Source organism: Zingiber officinale, chromosome 11B, assembly GCF_018446385.1.
Source record: "Zingiber officinale cultivar Zhangliang chromosome 11B, Zo_v1.1, whole genome shotgun sequence".
Taxonomy (NCBI): domain Eukaryota; kingdom Viridiplantae; phylum Streptophyta; class Magnoliopsida; order Zingiberales; family Zingiberaceae; genus Zingiber; species Zingiber officinale.
In genome coordinates, this window is record NC_056007.1 from 19776831 (window position 1) to 19789818 (window position 12988).

At 35.1% G+C, this 12988-nt stretch overlaps 1 protein-coding gene across 1 annotated transcript; it reads right to left on the reverse strand.

Moving 5' to 3' along the window:
* Positions 1–7589: 7589 nt before the first annotated feature.
* On the reverse strand, positions 7590–12590 carry LOC122034373 (delta-aminolevulinic acid dehydratase, chloroplastic-like). The gene is made up of 13 exons (XM_042593604.1): positions 12433–12590; positions 11976–12295; positions 11782–11893; positions 11553–11626; positions 11254–11322; positions 11074–11157; positions 10934–11003; positions 10391–10446; positions 10181–10302; positions 9972–10043; positions 9778–9859; positions 9600–9677; positions 7590–7968 (listed from the first exon to the last, which is right to left on the reverse strand). Exons 2-13 carry the CDS (start codon positions 12270–12272, stop codon positions 7798–7800), a joined length of 1287 nt encoding a protein of 428 aa, XP_042449538.1. The 5' UTR covers positions 12273–12295; positions 12433–12590; the 3' UTR covers positions 7590–7797.
* Between the last annotated feature and the right edge of the window lie 398 nt (positions 12591–12988).

The window sequence follows — 12988 nt, forward strand, 5'->3', positions numbered from 1 at the left end:
TTTGATGTCTAACGGTTGAATGAGAAGTTATTATGATTTATCGACAATTTATCAAATCACGCATACAATTTTAAGAAATATTTAAAAGGTTTGCTTTTATTTTTATTAAAGAGTAACTCAGTTCTGAATTCAGATTATTTTGAACCGTAACTCCTGGTTATATATATATATATATATATAAAAAGAGAGAGAGAGTTTTGTTATGTTACGGATTATTGCCTACGGATTGCTACGGATCTTGCCATGTCATTTTTTTTAAAATTTTTTAAATACAGTCTTTTCTCTTTTCCTTCGTTCTCGCACTCATCGCACAGCTTCGCCTCCTCGCGCCAACCACCCTTGCGCCCGCCGCCGACCGGCCTGCCCACCGCCGGCGGCCTCCGACCGCCTGGACCCAACCACACTATAGCCCAGAGGTGAACCTGTCGGGGATCACGACATGATTCCGGCCGCGATCCACCACGATCACGCCAGATTCCGGACGCGATCGCGACCGGAATCCGATGGGATCGAAGCCGGATTACAGCATGGCCGCGTTCGAGACCGAAATCCGGCTGCGATCGCGCTGGAATCCGGCTGCGATCGCGCCGGATCTCTTTTCCTTCGTTCTCGCACTCACCGCACAGCTTCGCCTCCTCGCGCCAGCCACCCTTGCGCCCCCCGCCGACCGGCCTGCCCACCGCCGGCGGCCTCCGGCCGCCTGGACCCACCCACACTATAGCCCAGAGGTGAACCCGTCGGGGATCACGACATGATTCCGACCGCGATCCACCGCGATCACGCCAGATTCCGGACGCGATCGCGACCGGAATCCGGTGGGATCGAGGCCGGATTCCAGCCTGGTCGCGTTCAAGACCGAAATCCGGCTGCGATCGCGCTGGAATCCGGATGCGATCGCGCCGGATTCCTGTCGCGATCGTGCCCAGAATCTGGCGAGATCGCGGCCGGATTCCGGATGCTTCACGACCGAACTCGATCGCATCAGCTTCCAACGAGTTCGCGGTCGGATTCCTGTGCGATCGCATCTGCAGGGCTGCCGGGCCATCGGCGGGGGCGGTCGGTCGACGGCGGGGCGCGAGGAGGCGCGAGGGTGACGCGCGGTGAGTTCGGCGAGAACGAAGGAAAGAGAAAATTTTTCATTAATGAAAAATAGAAAGCGGTTTTAAAAAATAATTAAAAATAGGAAGGCGGCGATAAAAAATAACCACGTGAGTTTGTCCGTATGGTTCCGTAGGAAAAGGTCCGTAGGATATCAATTCTGTATATATATATATATATATATATATATATATATTATCTTATTATTGTTTTATTAAAAATCTCTCTTTTTTACTAATTAATTTTGATAAAGTCTAAAATGAATTTATGTTAATATCCTTTTTTCTATTCACACTAAAAATAATTTCAAAGTTTATTAGTAATTTCATAAGCGAAACAATTAGTGATCTAGAGTTCGAGACTTAACTGCGGCATATTATTATGAATTTTTTTTATCATTAAGTTTCTGAATTTTTTACATAAAAAAAATATAATTATCTTAGTCCACACTATGATCAAAGAAGCTTCTATAAATATTTTATGTCAACAATGTTAAAAAATATATATTTTTTAGTTTTTTTACTAAGATAAGTATAATATTAAATTAAATTAATTTTTTTCATAGGAAAGTCGTGAGGGTGATATTTTTAAAAGTCAGGTACTTTACCTTAATGACTCTACTAATAACTTTACTTTAATATTTTAATATTAAAATATTTTAATTAATATAATTTCATTATAAAGGATCAATGTGATTTCAATGTATTATATTACACACGCGGCGCGTGTGCACTATCACTAGTATATATATAGAGAGAGAGTTTTGATATTGTGCGTGATGCGCACAGTGCGTGACTGTGCGCGTCGCGCACCATATCAATTTTTTTTTTTTTTTTTATATTTTGAATTTAAAAAATTCAACATTTCCTTATATAAAATTTTAGTATATAGATATATTCCCTAAACACATTACAATACTCAGCAAATATTTAAATTTATTTCATTTTAATTTTTCTTTTAACTAAATACTATAATTCAATTGGAAAGTCTGAACCCTAAAGATAAAATCTTTAAAAAGGAAATTAGTTTAAAAATTATAACCCAATTCGAAAATCTGAACCCTAGAAATAAAATCTTAAAAAAAATTAATTATTTTTTTAATTCAAAATTTAAAAAAAAATAACAAAACACAGACATTTTGAATTAAAAAAAAATAATATTTCTTTATATAAGTAGCTAATACGTTACGATATCCCCTTAACATATTACAATACTCCGTAAATACTTAAATTTATTTCATTTTTAATTTTTTTTTAACTAAATACTATAATCCAATTGGAAAATCTAAACTCTAGAGGTAAAATCTTAAAAAAAATTAACTGAAAAATTATATCCCAATTAGGATGCCTAAACCCTACCAATAAAATCATGCAAAATATATTTTATTTATTTATTTAATCAAAATTAATATATTTTATTTACTTTTTTAATCAAAATAAAAAAATCATCATATACTGCGAGACGCGCACAGTCATATATATATATATATATATATATATATATATATATATATATATATATATATATATATATATATATATATATATTAACGATCTAAAACGATTCTATATATACATATAGAGAGAGGGAGGTATATGTAGGTACATAGGTGTCAAGCGTATAATGAGGTAAATCTCAAGTTGTCAGTTCCTGAGAATCGATCATGGTTATTACGTTAGAGATGTCGTGCGCCCACCGTCTGTGGTACGTCTTAAGGACTCCTGGTCCTTTTTACAGTTTGTATGTTAGATGGTGGTTGGAATTTGGTCAAAATTGATTGTGATATCTTTTGGATTTATCTTCCTATGTAGGTTATAATTTTGGGTTGAGTCAAGTAATTGGAGGTCGCCTGCGGTGGGTGAGCTGCCCCTTGCTCGATATCATATAGTCCATCTGCTATCAGTGGTCTCCGATTCTCTAGCTCGACTTAAAATTATAAGTTATGTGGAAAAGTGAATCTAAGGGAAATCATAATCAATTGTAATTAGATTTCGACCGTGATTTAACGTACAAATTACATATGGGACTAAGAATTGGGGACTAAAAAATCTAGACTCATCCAAAAGACACATTTCTTTACTATTTTATCCGGGTCAAAAGTTGAGTTTTTTTTCTTCTCTTTCATTTTTTGCCCGTAATAATTTTTTTCTCTGGTTAAATTAAATTAAAATTTTCTCTCATGTATGTAATAGTTAATATTATATATATTTTTAAAAATTAAGACTACAATTTAATTATTCTAGTATTGTTGAAAATTAGCACCGCTCTTGGTTGGTTTTCAAAAATCCATACTATTATAATATTGATTTTTAAAAATTAGTACTATAATAATATTGGTATGATGGTACTAGTTTTTAAACTCAACACTATAATAATATTAGTTATGCTGTGGTGTTTATTTTTAAAAATAAGTAAAGAAGAATATATTTGGACTTCGGAACGTTATAGAAATCCATCAGATTTAGAATGAGTTTAATCAAAATTCTTTAGGTTTATCACTAGGTTTTAACTGAAATTCATTAATGGATCTAGGAGATTTGAATTTTTAAAATTTTGTCATGTAATAAAGATATTTATGATGTTCATGTACAGTGTTAATATCCTTATGTTAAATTATATGTATGTGTTAATTACTTTAAAGTCATAAATTTTGAAAAAATTTTGATCTGTAAATAATTTAAGCTTATATCTTCCATTGATGGAATGATGGATATAAGAGATTTAGATTTTTAAAAAGTTATTATATAATGGAAGAGAGTAGTACAATGAAAAAGATATATAAAATATTCATGTCTGATTCTAATATTTCTATGATAAGTTATATGTATGTATACATCAATTACATACTTCCAAAAGTTATAATTTTTAACTCAGATATCATAACAAGATGTTGATTTTTTAAATCAAAAGTCATTCAGAGATCTACATTTGTTGTCGGGTGAAACTCGTAATAACCTAGTTTCAACCCAAAAAGCATCATTTAAAACCTTTTTAGATTTATCCAAGGATTTCAATCAAAACTCATTAATTGACCTAAAGAGTTCCGATCAGACACATTCCAAGTGTTATAGATTTCTGAAGTGCCTCGGAGTCTATATGTGCCAAAAACATTATCTTGAAGTCATTAACGATGATTAGAAGGTTTTCAAAATTTATAACTTTAAGACAATTGAAATATACACAATTTATCGTAGGGATCTCATAATTAAGATGGACATCATAAATATTTTTACTGTACTATCCTCTTCTATTACATGTTAACTTTTTAAAAATCCAAATTTCCTAAATTCTTCAATATATTTCGATCAAAACTTATTAATAAGCTTAAAGAACTTTGATTAGACTCATTCAAACTCCTTTGAATTTCTAGAATACTCCAAACCCTAAATATATCATTATTTACTATTTTAAAAAACCAACACTACAATTTAACACACTAGCAATATCATGGTGCTAATTTTTAGAAAATAGCACCGTCATGATGTTAATTTTTAGAAACAAGTATCATCACGGTTGATTTTTAAAAATTAATATTAAAATATAAAGGAAAGAGAAAAAGTTTAATTTAATTCAAGAGCAAAGAGAAATGAAAAATGAAAAAATGTTGTTGAGAGAGAGATGAAAGAAAAGAAAAAGTGTAGCAGGATAAAACGGGAAATATGTTGTCTTTTGAGCATTTTCAAAATTTAAGGTGTTCGTTGTTAAAAAAGATTAAGATTTTAAAAGATTTTAGATTTATTTAAATTTAGGGACATTTTGGAACAAATATACTCTTTTATAAATATCAAAATTGTGTATAAAGTTTAAATGTTTTTTAAAGGTAAATTGTGCAATTTCGTAAATTTTCGTTGGAAACTATTTTCAAGCATACCACTTTCTGAAATTAATCTTTTATATATCTATACTGGATCAATATTTAATTTTTGGATGTTATAATTAAAAAAAATAGATTTTTTTTTCAGTTATGATTGATACAAAGATATTTTTGAAAGGAGTCTTAATATAATAGTAAAATTATAGTTGTGTGACATGATGAATATGAGTTCTGAGTATTTTTTAGAATATTGAATAAGGTTATGTATAATAGATCTTTTCTCAGATAAGAGTTTCGGATAGGAGTTTCGTGCATTATCCTTTTATTAATATGGAGATATTTTTATAATCAAAATAAATGTAGACAAGTTATGGTGGTGTCTTGCAATGGATAATTTGGCTAGATGGGCCTATTAGGTTGATCAAGACAACTTGATCAATCAAGTTAAGTGAATTTTGATCATGTAGTAAGATATAATATGAAAATATCCTTATAACACACACTCAACTAAAAATAATTATTATCCAACTTAAAAATATGTATTCATAATGCAGGATATAATTATGTAGCATAGATCTTATATAGTCCAATTTTTCCTCGAGGCATCACATTGATGCGTGCATCGAATCATCCTTTATAAATCAACATAAGATTATTTTATTTTCAAAAATAATTATTCTTAGATAAGACAATGCGAACCATTTGAGAAGAGAGAAAAATTAAAATAATATAATTGAACTATGAAATTTTAGAAAGAGAAAAATAGTTGATTGATTATTCCAACTCTCTTTAATTAATCCTCCTATAATCATAAACAACAATTGTAAATATCTTTTTTTTTGACAAGTTCTCTATAATACTTTCTATAACCAAATATATATATTAAATATATATATGTCTAAGCTAAGAATAGAATATGCCTAACAAACTTATCCATCAAATTTACAAAACAATAAATTTAGAGAACTGTCAACGTATACACACACGAATGAATACAATTACAATCAAATTTTAATTCACTAAGTATGATGAACTATATAAATTCTTCTACGTTATTAAATTATATCCCCTATTATATCAACATATATATATATATGATACGGTACATAAAAGAGGGGTCCGATAAAATTAGAAAGTAAAAAGTCAAGAGGGCGTGATAGTCAATAGTTAAGAGGGCGTGACAATCAATAGTTAAGGGAAAACGAGAATCAGAGCCGCTTCACCTCACCAGCCGTATAATTCCTGGTCGGTCACAGGCAAGGCAGGTCCCCGGATCTAAGTCCTGAAATGAGACAATCCCCGACTGACTCTGCAACAGCCATATCATAAAGGCTAGATCCTAGGCCATCGTCTCCAATAATCCCCGACTGGGTCGACACAGCTCCTCTTCATTAAAGCTCAATCCTTGTAGCACATCTGAGCAGTCACCCCGAGTTGTCTACAGCTGAACCTAGCGAGACGGATAATGTTAAGCGACAACAATGTCAGGGAATCATAACCTCCTATTAGAGAATAACTACAATCTGTCAGGGAATATTCCAGTGGTTTGCCACACACTAAAGATGACACCTTCCTTCGGCTAATGGGAGGTCGTCAGACGTCCTCCCTCCCTTAACATACCTTGACACCTGACATCCTCTGGCAGCGATCAGGCTCAAAAGACAGGCAGAGTCTTATAAAAAGGGAGATCCTCTTCATTAGCCAGGTACGCACATATCCACACTCGTCTTCAACAGTTCTTTTTCCTTCCATCGTACACTATTTTTCCGAGGAAAAAGGACATGACTTGAGCGTCAGAGGACCTGCTCCGGAGACTTTTTTTTCCTAATTTCTAATTTCTAACACTCCGTGTGCTTATTTGAGTATGTACAGAATCTAAGTGGAAGGGGCGTCAAAGTCGCCTCTTCGTCAATACCAACGTTATCTCATCGACATTCGTCTGACTCAAATTTCGAACAGGATCAATATATTTAAATAAATTTTATCTTATTTTATTATTATTAACTAAGTATTTTTTTATCTTTCTCTTTTTTATTTAATGTACATATTTGTCATAGTTTATATCGCCTACCTAAAATATTTATTAATCATCTAAGTACAGGTATATACCATCTTAAATATGTCTCTCAAAATTTTCCCTCAATAAATATAATTTCAAGTTTCTCTCTAATATTTTCATTTCCTATCCTATCTATCCTCATATTCATACATCCATTTTAATATCCTCATGACAACTTGGGTTGCAATTCAGAATCAACTAAAAATCTATGTAAAATCAAAAGAATGTGCAAAGGCAGTTGCTGAAAGCCTGAAACAATCAATGATGGCAACTCAACGACAATGGAGATGATAACAATAGCAAACAAATGCGCCAAACATGAAATTGATAAGAAACGAACAACTCCAAACATGCAACCTCAAGTAAACAACAATGCGAAGAACCGAACGACAAGCCAAGATAGTAGCTTAACCCAATCACATCAACACTAGTCAAGCTACGAGTTTCGAATGATTAATCATATTGATTTTGCAAGTATCACTAGAACTGCAACTCCATCAATGATTAATAGATATTCAAATTGACTATAGTTCTAATTCTCAGTAAAATCTGGCAACAAAATCAATATAAAAATATGTTGGACGGATGAAAATATCTAAAAGATGGAAAATAGTTTTTTTGTTAAAGGGTTTGACGGATGAAGATATCAGAAAAATAACCTCCCTTACAAAGTCATAAACACAAATGTTTATTCAAGATTGTATGTCTGCTCTATTGCATTACACTGGGCCGTATCGAAATGTTTATTCAAGATTGTAGGAATACATAACACAACGCTGAAAGACGTCTCCTACTGTACCTGCAAAATGAGGTGGTGGTTGTTGCTCTATTTTCCCTTCATGCCAGCCAAAACAGTTGCAGCTTGACGAGCGAAATAGGTGAGGATGATGTCTGCACCAGCTCTTTTGAGGCACAGCAGCGACTCCAGCATGACCTTTTCTTCATCAATCATTTTTAGAACAGCACCAGCCTTTATCATTGAATACTCACCAGAGACCTATATTGTCATAAAGATATTTATTCTATGGATAATGTTGTCACAATAAGTGCTAGTACTAGAAAATAGGGTAAAAAAACTAAATGAAGTCAACGAAAATTTATCATCTGCAGCAACTTTGAAATCCTATTTGATGTTTGGAAAGTTTTCGTCATTGAATTAAGATGCACGCCAATTGTCTCCTTGAATGGAAAGCAAAAGCTGGTTTATTTTGACATGACAGTAAAGTGGCATAGTATAAAATTATGCTATATTAAATTTTAGAAATGTTTAGATTGTTTGTGGAATTTATTATAGTTTTTCTGATACCCAACTCATATTTTTTATAAAGAATCCTCTTATAAAATGCATTAGGATCTCATATATTCAATCCCCTTGAATTTATGTAGATGTTTGTCAGTAGCTGAACTATCCCTTCCCTTTGGCATTGGCTTTCTCTCTTGGACCTTAGGAGACTGGCCTTTTCCTCACACTGACTCCTCCAACCATGTGAACTGTAGGGGCAGAACCCTCATCTCCTCTACATTCAGACACTTGTTCCTCCATGTCTCCACACGCCTTGAGTACCCCAGCCACCAGCAAAGATCTTGATCGGTTAATCTCATTGAATCCTGCATATGAGGCCTAATTACCACTGAGTTACTGTAAGTCACAGTCGTTTGCAAACACAGACATACACCTGTCCCTTGTGTATCCACTCGTGGCTGCCTTGCTTGTAACCGAGTGACACAGTCGCCTGCACCTGTTGTCTCTGCAGCTATATCTCATGGCATTGAGGTGCCATCAGCAACATTGTCAGCCTTATGCAGTAAAGGTTTGTTATCGTCCTTCGTGCTAGAGATTTTGTGCCACCGCGCATCTCCTCCCTGTTGCTTTGTATACCACAGTAGGTAGTACAACAATGGTCATCTCCATCCACTTGGACTTGATAACAATTGACATTGCTTCCTAGGAACAATCTTCCTGCAAATTATGTCCAGCACTGGTTTCCTGTAACCAAGTATTGTCTGTCGCCCACTAGTCCCTTTGTTGTCAGCACACTGTACACTACCCAGCATAGTTGCACCTCGTCACCACCACCACCATCTCTACTCCACATAGACCTGGTCGTGTCAACCACAGCACTTCTTCCCTCATTTTGGTAGTTTTTGACTTGGTAATTGCCATAATTAAAACAAAAAGAGATATATTTCATGTTTAATCAAGTTCTTTATGGTATATCCTAGAATATTTTTATTTTTTTTTTCAATTTTGTTTGGTTGGATTCTTTAAAGGGACCTTGATCCCCGTGTTAGAACTACTTCATGATAAAATTTCCTCTTTGTGAGTTCCATTTTTGGTGTGAGATCATTTTTCCAGTGACATTGTTTATCCTTCATGCAACATTAGGTGCTACTAGATCTCTATGTGAAGTTTGATCTGCTCGCATGCACCTCTAAAATTACAAACAAGGCAGAAATTCCATTGAAAAGAAACATACTCAAAATGGTAGTATACCACCATAATACTAGAGTATAATATGATACCGAAAGCAAAGGATACCTTCTTTCTGAAAGAAAGTTTCTGAACTAATGAAAAACTGCTACAAAATGTGCATAATATTGAATGTGAAATATAAGCAAGGGGTTAACCTGATAAGCAGCTATTGGTAAAGCAGAATTATCACGAAGAAGACGTATGACATCCAAATAAGGCAAGCCAGGCTTTACCTACAATATGGAATTACAAAATTCTTATACTGAAAAGGAAAAAAAAAACAAATTGGAGATATCATAAAGGGCTATTCATATTGAATGGAAACCAACTAACCAACAGGATATCTGCTCCTTCAGCCTCATCAGCTCCGACTTCTACCAGGGCCTCTCTATAGTTTGCAGGGTTCATCTGGTAACTTCAATCAGCAAAGAAGTACTACAATTAGTTTAACTTGGACATTAATCAAGTAATACATCCCTAAAATGGATAACAAAGAGATTTCAGAAAACGATATGTTGCTTGCTTACGTTTTTTTATCTCCAAAGCGTGGGTTTGAGTCTAGAGCTTCTCTAAAGGGACCATAAAAGGAGCTGGCATACCTGATTATGCAAATGCATTTAGTACAAGGGTTAGCATTAGACGTTTGAGTTTCTGAAGTTGGCTATTTCTAACATGTTAACATGGTTATTAACATTGCAGTACCAAAGAACCAAACTAGAGCAGTCAAAGGAAATACTTGGCGGTGTATGACATTATGGACACATCATGAAATCCTTCAGCATCAAGTGCTTCTCTAATGGCACCAACACGACCATCCATCATGTCACTGGGGCTAACTACATCAGCACCTGCACGGGCCTGTTTGTCAACCAGACAGCATAAATTCAACAATTGCCATTAACAATGATAAAATAATAAAAAAAACTTAAAAGAAAATCTTAAATACCTGTGAAACTGCTTGTTTGCATAACTGATACACTGTTTCATCGTTCATAATAACACCTTCAGATAAAAGGAAAGCAACTCGTGTAAGTATCAAACTTCTTAAAGTTTATAATTTACATGCTCACAACAATTATAATGAATCAACACAAAATACAAATCCCTTTGTCGAGGAAGTGTTGAGTGCGGAAGGTAATAATTCTTTTGTCATAGAATGCAATTGAACATCTGAATTATTTTTGTCCTATATAATATATTGAGAACGGAAATAACCATCCTGATATATTTTTGGTTTCAATTTATGTTGACCTAATTCAAGTAATACTACCATTAAAATTTTATCTCAAACTTTCTCTTAATCTTAATCAGAAACATATGGGTCACATCATGGTCCAGCTCTTCAACCTCATGAAACAAGCGAGTTCTTTGCTAACCCAAGTTGCAAAAACCTCATAGAAGAATCATAGAAGACTACTTCATTAATAAAGTCAGATTTGAAAAATGAAAGCAAGAAAATAAAGGACGGAAAAGATCAATAGATTATTACCATCTTCCCTCACAATTCCATCATGCCCATCTGAGGAATAAGGATCCAGTGCAACGTCGGTGTAAATGACCTAATAGATGCAGAAAGTTCAGTTGGAACCTGGAGAAAAAAAAGAGAAAATGAAGAACAAAAATGCTTACTATCTCTGGGTATTTATCCTTGAGAAGACGTATTGTTCTAGGTATTAGACCATTGTCATTAAATGCTTCATCTCCTGCTTGAGACTGAATAAAACATGTTGCACAAGTTCAATATCAAACAAAAGAATGATATAAAAGTTACAAGAATATGCAAAAAATAAATAAATAAATAAAAATAACCTTCAAGGCATCAGGAATTTTTGGAAAGAGCACAAAGCTGTAAACACCAACATCGCGTGCCTTGTAAACCTGCATAGAATTAAGGTAGTACTTTATAAAGACAAGTAATGATTAATAGTATAGAAGCTTGTCAAGGAGAAAGAGAAAAAGAAAATAGAGAATAGTTCTTGAAATGGAGTCATTTCTGTAATTCACAAGGCTTTCAATTTTCTTGGATAGAGAAGCTATCCTTACTCAAAAGAGCATGTTTATTTACAATTTTCTGAAGCATCCATTTACATTAGAAATTTTCTAATTACCTCTTCAATAAGGCCATGTCTCCATCCCAATCTAAAGCATCCAGGCATAGCCCCAATTGGTACATCCTCTTCACCTATAAACATCAAAAATCCAAAATTGATATTAACATGATATTTCTATCTTCTCTTTGGTTAAATGTTGGATATATAGGAGACACAAATCCACACAAGAGATACTGCAAACTTGAAAATGATAGGAGAAAAAGAGGAATTTCAAATTGATAACTACCTTCGTGAATGAAAAGTGGATAGACGAAATTAGAGGGCGACAGAGTTGTCTCCTGGAAAGCAGCTCTTAGTTGAGGCGATTTTCTGTTCCGGCGGGGCCGCCTAGTAAGCGACTGCAGAAAAAAGAATGAAATTCGCATACACTCTTTCGATCTTCCCGATCCAATTCTACAAACATCCATTTTCCTTACATACAAGTGGGTTAACAACTGGTGTTCCAGCAGGGCCCTGTGGCTTATAAAGCGGCGGAGGATCAGGGAAGTTCCCGGCGACAGCTGCAGCCTCACATTCCTCGATGCTCAAGCCCGAGCTTTTCACCGAAACATCTTGGTCGTTGCTTACCCGGACGACTGAAAAAGGCCTCGCCTTGCTTCCCCTCCTAACATCGACGCAGGTCCTGGGCGCCAGCGGCCTCAGTCCGACACAGACCTTATCGTCGATGCTCCTCAGTACCCCCACATTTCCAGGAGCCGGGGAAAGAATCGAAGCCATCGACGACCCTTGCTGCAAAACTCCTGCAAATCACGATTCATCAACAGGGCGTTGAAAAGGAAACTCGAACGATTACGAACTCCGAAGAAGCATACGATTGAAAGGATTGCACTGGGATGCAATCAAAGATTCAAAGAATCGAAGATCGGGAAGAGCTTACCCTCGGCGTTGGCGGAGAGAGAGCACGGAAGAGGGGGCTTGCTAGACGTCGACGGCGACGGACCTTATCTAGCGGAACCCAAGATGAGCTCGGCTGTGACATCTCCGTCACGCCCCAGCAAATAACGACACGTTCAAGCATCTTATTCGAGATTCTATGAGGGGACCAGCATTCGTTAAGACACGCGTCCTCTTGCTGGGAGAGCAGCTCTGAAACATGACCGAGAGATGGAAATCCTACCCAACCAATTACAGTGGAGAGGCACCGATCTCGCCTTTTTCATTTGCCCACCGCCGGGCCCGATGGGAGGGTGAACGATGGTGCCTTTCTGAGTCATCATCCTTGTTTCTTATAGCGAATTAGGAAACAACAAAACTGCTCGGCATGGAAAGTTAGCGGAAATGCGGAATTAGTTATAGTGGGTAAGAGTTAACGTTTTCAACTTTTTTTTTTTTATCTTATTATTATTATTATTATTATATTTTTAAATATGAATATTAAACTCTTAAAACATACCAATCAGGTTCCATGTTTTAAAAAAAATGATTTCCTATTA

What these genes read in the sequence shown, in the direction of transcription:
- LOC122034373 (XM_042593604.1), bottom strand. Translation starts at nt 12,272, where the DNA reads ATGGCTTCGATTCTTTCCCCGGCTCCTGGAAATGTGGGGGTACTGAGG. An exon ending in CACCAGTTGTTAACCCACTT is followed by an intron (nt 11,894 to 11,975) that starts GTATGTAAGGAA and finishes TTTTTTCTGCAG; the next exon opens with TCGCTTACTAGGCGGCCCCG. An exon ending in AGGATAAATACCCAGAGATA is followed by an intron (nt 11,004 to 11,073) that starts GTAAGCATTTTT and finishes TGCATCTATTAG; the next exon opens with GTCATTTACACCGACGTTGC.